Source organism: Exophiala oligosperma (genome assembly GCF_000835515.1).
Source record: "Exophiala oligosperma strain CBS 72588 unplaced genomic scaffold supercont1.1, whole genome shotgun sequence".
Taxonomy (NCBI): domain Eukaryota; kingdom Fungi; phylum Ascomycota; class Eurotiomycetes; order Chaetothyriales; family Herpotrichiellaceae; genus Exophiala; species Exophiala oligosperma.
The window spans coordinates 3,164,134-3,170,899 of record NW_015622818.1 but is presented as its reverse complement, the minus strand read 5'-3'; the positions used below and the strand labels follow the sequence as shown (position 1 = coordinate 3,170,899).

The window sequence follows — 6,766 nt, the reverse complement described above, 5'->3', positions numbered from 1 at the left end:
GGTGTTGGCGGCGAAAGCAAAAATGTGGCCGTCAGATGCCGCAATGCTCTGAGTGTGTCCAAGCCGGAGTGTCATGCCTCCCGCGAACATGGGGCATGCCTTCAGAGACTGATAACATGCACTCACGGGAAGACGTTATGGCGGGGAGGTAAGTATCTTGTACCTCTCTATGCACTCCTGCTGAGAAAATGCACAGGGGTTATGTCGCATATCTGAAGAGACGAATTGATCACCTCGAAGCCCTGAACAATTCAAGTCCGGCCATTGGAGTTAACAATGGCCCTGAGGCTGCTCATGGAGATACGACCGACACCGTCAGCCCTCAACAACGCCTCGTGGATGCGGCTGTTAATGAGGTTGAATACCTCTCAGTGGCGGCGATGAGTGGTCCGAAGCGGCCACACCAGGTCGTCTTGAACAACTCTTTTTTTGCGAGGTTGGTCACAGCGGCTTCTAAGATGGCCCAGGAAGACTTGTCCGCACTCTCTAGCAGAAAAGATGCCGCTGAACTCACAGTTGGGGCACTCAGGAATCTGATGCTTCAAACTGGCCGTGATTGTCAATACTTCATCAAGTGCTGCCACCATAATATCGGACTGCTGTTCCCTTGCATCTTTATCGAAATGGCTGTGGACAATTTCGAGACCATGTCAATGAACAGAACTGACGAGGACGCTCCAGTACTAGTCGATCAGCCGCCCGAGGTTGCCTGCGTTGTTTATGCCACCTTAAGCCTGGGAATTTCTTCAAGTTCTCATGGTAAGTCCTTGACGGCTCACGCATATGACTTTGCTGCAAGGGCTTTGGCGCTACTTCCACAGCTGGCGGGAGAGACTTCCGATAAGGAGATGATCCGGTGTATGGTTCTCGTGGCACTTGTTTTGCTGCACTTTCGCTGCGAAAGCCCGGGCATGTACCTCCTAGGTCTCGCAATGACGAAGGCTATTTCGACGGGCATGCATCGTGGAAACGCTGATATCGCCCATGAAACAACCGGAGTGCCCCTTTTCTGGACACTTTATGTTCTCGACCGGACTCTATCCATAGTCACGGGTCGACCTTTTCAAATCGAGGATGGTGATATTGACTTGGAGATGCCCCAAGTTGCTTTTCATCCGCCTCACAGTCAATCGGGCCTGCATTTACAGTCATTTTTCATGTGGACGGTGCAATACGCAAAAATGCTGTCAGATTGGCGCTCTGGACCACGTATCGAAATCCCAGTTTGCCTATCCAGTCTAGAATACTGGTACCAGTCCAGTGAAGATATCATCGATTTGGTGGCCATGGCCGAGGACCTCCAGAGCACTGATAAGCCACGCCTAAGTGCAATCTTGGACATGCACAAAGAGCAGCTCAATTGTCGCGCCCTTCTTCAGCTTCTCTGCCATTGTCTCCAATATTCATTAGCGGAGCTACCCCGTGGTCTCATACACGGTAGGCTGAACCGGGAAGTGCCCCGATACATCAACAATATCCAACTTTGCCTTGACAAGTATGAGTTTGCGCCAGGCATCCTGGATGTCATTGATGTCCTTGGAGCAACCATCGCATACATTTACTCTTGTCAAATCTACACTGCAGTCGAAATACAACACCAAGGACTTAGACCGGCCATGGCATTCGGAGTAGCGGACATGAAGGTAGTCATGACCGCTATGGGAGTACTGCACAATATGGCAGATGTGCTCAATCTTACTGAGGACTTTCACGAATTTTTGTGGAGCTTACTCACGACTGTTGAGAAAAAGGGACAAACTGTCCACGTCGCCCCTGCAGCACTAAACGGAGAAGATGAACCTTGCAATGTCCTGGATCGGGCCATGGTAAGAGTCGGCATAACAATGCCCTCGCACTGGGTTCAACTTATAAGTGAGTGTACGTAGTGATGTTAACATTGTACCATTAGCAATGTTCCATGTATTTCTAGCCTACAAGTAGTGATTGTTCCAGGGTCCTGTATGTATAATATGGTCTTGCTATGGGGGACACTTTGACGTTGTTCACCTAAGACCAATGGCATTGCTTCTTCCAGTGTGGAGGGCGCGCCACAAAGTTCCACTACATCGATTTTGCCCGTCAATCAACGTTTGTGCATCAGATTCTTGATCTTACTCCACGAATTCCTATGCTTCGTCTCGGACAATTCGCCGAACAATGACTGTGACGGGGCTTTCCTAATGTACTTTGCTCTATCCACCGTTGAGAGATATGCCCTTCCAGCATCCCAAAATCCCAGCATGTGAACGATGCCGGTTACGCAAGGTCAAATGCGACAGCAAGCCGCCCAAATGCACCGGCTGCACAAGAAGCAACACAGCATGTATCATTGTCGAGGCCGGTACTCACGAGAGGTTCTCTCGCGACAGTATTTACCAGCTAGAGCGCAGACTTGAATACCTAGATTCAGTCGTCCATCAGCCGCTGGGTGAAGGGCTCAGGGAAAGCCTGGCAACGCCAGGACGTTCAAGACATGAAAGCTCCCATTTTGTCGGCGACGGTAGTGGACTCGGACTTCTTAGGGAGATATCCATGACGGCAAACACTGCATCGCTATCGAATGCAAGGCTTCACGAAGGTGTCGCGTCCTCACCATACACCATCGAGACCGTCGCTGCCCACATGCTGCCTTCATGGGAACTGGCAAACATATTGGTCGAGCGTCACTTCAATCATATGCATCTGCATCACCCACTGCTGGCTCGCTTCTCGGTCGAGGAACTGTTGCAGCGAGTTTATGGCAAAGGTATCCTCCCAGCTTCCAGTGAGGACTACTACCGGTCCTTCATGATTTTCGCCATCAGCTCGGTGACAATGTTTCGACGGGGAGAAATCCAAGAGCATCCGTATGGCTACTTTCGGGCAGCTCAACAGTATGCGCCAGAAGTGAGCATCATAGGATCCATCGGTGCCATCCAGAACCTCCTTCTTATTGCCCGATTTGCCATGTACTACCACATTGATTGCTCGATATGGGACATCGGTCGACTGTGTATGAGACAATGCGTGGAAGTAAGCCTACATCGACGACCAGTAGCTCCCCTCTCGCCGATTGAAGAGCAGATCCGGCGGAACGTCTTCTGGGATTGCTACATCCACGACAGGTACAGCTCCGGCATACTTGGACGGCCTTTTGCGATAGCAGAGCATGACATTGAAACGCCGCTCCCGATAGAGGTTGATGAGGAGAATTTGCTCAATTCTACAGCGAGATCTTTGGATGAGGTTGACGCTGGCTCGTTCACGAAGCCCAACAAAGCATCAGTGTTCCGGTTCGTTGTCGAACTCAGAAGGTTGACCACGCGAGTCTCCAACGCCTTTTTCAGCTCTTCAGACCAGTGCACGACGCGCCGGCCAATGGCTGAGGTTGGACGTATCAAGTTGGATTTGGATCGCTTCTCGGTTGAAATGCAGCAGATTCGAGACACGGCCCCTGTCTTTCAAGACCCCAAGAGTCTGTACCAACGACCACAATGGTATGACTTCATGGTCGAAAAAGACAGACTGACACTCATCCGCGGCGCGCTGGCACGCCTGCCCAAGGACAATTTCCAGCCACCTCGCTGGATGCTTCGCTCGTATTTACAGTCCGCGGTGAATGTGATTGAACTATACGCCTCGATGTTTGCAAAGGGACACATCACTTGGACCCGCTCGTATCTCCAGATCCTCTTCACCACGGGCCTAGCCATAATATACTCCTTGTCACTGCTCAGACCAAAAGAAGCACGCCAGGATTTTGATACTGGATCTGATTTCGGACGGGAGCTACGGGCGTTGATCTCAGCAAGCGAGTTGATGCAACGCTTCATGAGCGAAATGCCTGATGCGGGACAATTTGTTCAAGTGTTTGATGTTCTTGTCAAGCAGTACACGGGTACACGAGCCCGTTCCAGCCGAAATGTGACGCCTCCAATATCTTTCGAGGACATGGACTTGCAGGAGATCAGCCTGCATGTCAGCCAGGCACCGCGAGTTCACAAAGCTGCGGAACTTGATATTGTTAATGGCCCGGACGAGCAAGGTGTCGATCCAACCAACATGAGTGCACCCCCGACCTACGAATGGGGTCCGCCTTTCAACCACACCCAAGACTATGAGTTGGACTTCGACCTCGACGACCCCCAAAACTACTTCTCATTCACTGGTGATAATAATAATCTCCTGGGTCAGATGGCCGTCGGAGTTGGTGAATATGCCTGGGCGGTGCCACCAAGTGAGGCCCTCTGGAGTGATTACGGCTGGTTTCGGGGGCAATGACAATCCATTCAAAGATTCACTACATTTATTTCCAGGGTATATATATTTATTCCAGTGAACTTTTCCTCAACAAAGTACGCCTTGATGGCCACTAGTAAGACTCACCACGTCGAACCGCCACTTTGGCCCAATGGTTCGGAGGGGGGCTTATTCTTGGAAACCAGCTTAGTAGATTAAACTGGGAGTCAGCTGGTTTCCATGATCACTGGATAAACATCCCTTGACCAAGGTATGAGGGGATGGCAGTGATCATAGTCGGAATAAGTAAAAGAGAAGCTGGTCGGGGCTTCGACTCTCCAAACTTTTTGTCTCTCCCGGAAATTTTTGTTGCTTTTCTTGGGCTGCTATCTAGTGAAGGAGGTGAAGACGCGATTGTCATGGTTACGGGGTATTAAACGATGTATCACCATGAAGAAGAGTTGAATGGAATAAGACCACTCGAGGACAAGACAAAACAGTCGTTTCGACTACGCCGCTTTTGTAGCGTTTACACTGCAGCTGCTCACACGACTCGTGCACGTCGAGGGGCGAGTCAATGGCGGCGCCATCCACTTTCCTTAAACGGGCTCGAGCGCAACCAGATCCAAACCACAGCTTGGAGAATTCCGGGCAATGCTTCACTGCATCGTAGAAAGAACTTCTCCAATTTGAGCTTCACTCTCAGTAACACTCAGACCTTGTACAGCTCACTCCGGTTGACTGGTTGCAAGTACGGAGAACTTTGGCCTCAATGGCCACCTCAGACTCGGCTGGCGAGGACAATATCTTTGACTTGCTCAAGCAAGCAGATCCTACGGAGTTGGAACAACGCCAAAAGGCAATCAACGAACGAATACATGCTACGTTTCAGCTTAGCCAGCAGAGACTCGCCGACCTGATAGACCAGAACTCGACTTTACCTACCACTGTCTCCTCTGTCACTGTCCTTGGAGCTCCAAACACGCGCCATGGTTTCTTGAAGGGTGTTGTGAAGCCGCTACTGAGTGCTAACCGCGACCGACCATACACACAATCCGAACTGATCCATGAAGTCGCAAAGACTGCTGACAAGCTCAACAAATTTGGTATGTGCGCCTGGGCCAGCTGGCTCTTCCACACGCTGACCGAGATGTTTAGGAATCTACAAGGAATGCTCCGTCTTCATTGACAAACCACCTCAGACCGACCCCGCCACGACTCCGACCGATGTCGCGGTATACTACTCTGTGAAAGAAAAGAGCCGGATACTCGCAAAGACTGGAACGGATCTGGGAAATGCCGAAGGCTCCGCCTACGCCAACGTGGAATGGCGCAACATACTGGGTGGTGCGGAAACACTAGATCTGAATGCCTCAATAGGGACGCGAACGAGGTCATCCTATCAAGCTACATTCGACACACCTGTTCTCAGTAACCCTGACTTCCGCTTCCAACTCGGAGGCGTTCAAAGCGCAACGCAAAAGCCCTTTGCCAGCCATGAAGAAGTTTTGAAAGGAGGATGGGCGAAATTACGATGGCTGTCGAACGCAGGAACTATGAACGAAGTGGGATACAATGGTGTTTGGCGGCAGGTAACAGGACTGGCACAAAATGCTTCGCCCACAGTCAAGAATGAAGCTGGAGATTCCTTCAAGAGCAGTATATCTCTTATGAGGACAACTGATAAAAGAGACAATCCTATGCTACCATCTCGCGGATACTACGCAAAGTCACTCGTTGAGTTGGCCGGCTGGGGACCGCTTCGAGGAGACGTGTCATTCCTGAAAACCGAGGTCGAAAGTCAGACTGCACTCCCTATACCAATACCTGGAATCAAAGGCGACAGTGGTGTAAGCTTCACGACCGGACTCCGAGCTGGTCTGCTCTATCCTCTCAGTCTCGGAGCAAACCCTAACCCCGAAATGTCGCGAATCAACGACAGATTCCAGCTTGGTGGGCCAACAGACGTTCGAGGGTTTCGTCTATCTGGTCTTGGGCCCCACGATGGACCGGATGCTGTCGGAGGTGATCTGTATGCAGCGGGAAGTGCGAATCTGTTCCTACCTCTCCCAAAGGTGGGCAAAGACAAGCCGCTTCGATTTCAGGCCTTCGTCAATGGAGGCAGACTGTTGGCACTACGGAATCCTGAAACAGAAGGCCCCATGAGCAAGGAACAAGTCAACTCAAGCTTGACCAATGCCATCGCCGACTTGGGCAACGGACTTCCGACAATGTCTGCTGGGTTTGGACTTGTTTATGCTCATCCAGTGGCTCGATTCGAGTTAAACTTCTCTCTGCCCATCGCAGTCCGGAAAAATGAGGAAGCCAGAAAGGGTATTTCCTTCGGGGTTGGAATCAACCTCTTGTAGTAATGCGATAGAAGAACTTGTACATATTTAACAGCAACGTGGTCAAAAAGAATGTCATATCATGTTGAAAAGTGCAGAGAGTGTAAACGTACATGTATGTAGAGAGGCCATCTGGCATGAAGGTGAATGAACCAATTCAAAAGAATTAATATGACGAGGACTCCGCACATCGGTTTGGA

At 50.6% G+C, this 6,766-nt stretch overlaps 3 protein-coding genes across 3 annotated transcripts; all 3 read left to right on the top strand.

Moving 5' to 3' along the window:
• Positions 1-95: 95 nt before the first annotated feature.
• Positions 96-1,930, top strand: PV06_01097 (uncharacterized protein; the record flags this gene model as incomplete). Its single annotated transcript, XM_016401683.1, has 3 exons — positions 96-148; positions 197-1,826; positions 1,910-1,930. The coding sequence occupies 3 exons, from the start codon at positions 96-98 to the stop codon at positions 1,928-1,930; spliced, it is 1,704 nt and encodes a 567-aa protein (XP_016268736.1).
• Positions 1,931-2,211: 281 nt separating this feature from the next.
• PV06_01096 (uncharacterized protein) lies at positions 2,212-4,260 on the top strand (the record flags this gene model as incomplete). Its single annotated transcript, XM_016401682.1, has 1 exon — positions 2,212-4,260. The coding sequence occupies one exon, from the start codon at positions 2,212-2,214 to the stop codon at positions 4,258-4,260; it is 2,049 nt and encodes a 682-aa protein (XP_016268735.1).
• A 626-nt stretch (positions 4,261-4,886) lies between these two features.
• On the top strand, positions 4,887-6,701 carry PV06_01095 (uncharacterized protein). The gene is made up of 2 exons (XM_016401681.1): positions 4,887-5,324; positions 5,377-6,701. Exons 1-2 carry the CDS (start codon positions 4,991-4,993, stop codon positions 6,585-6,587), a joined length of 1,545 nt encoding a protein of 514 aa, XP_016268734.1. The 5' UTR covers positions 4,887-4,990; the 3' UTR covers positions 6,588-6,701.
• Positions 6,702-6,766: the final 65 nt, after the last annotated feature.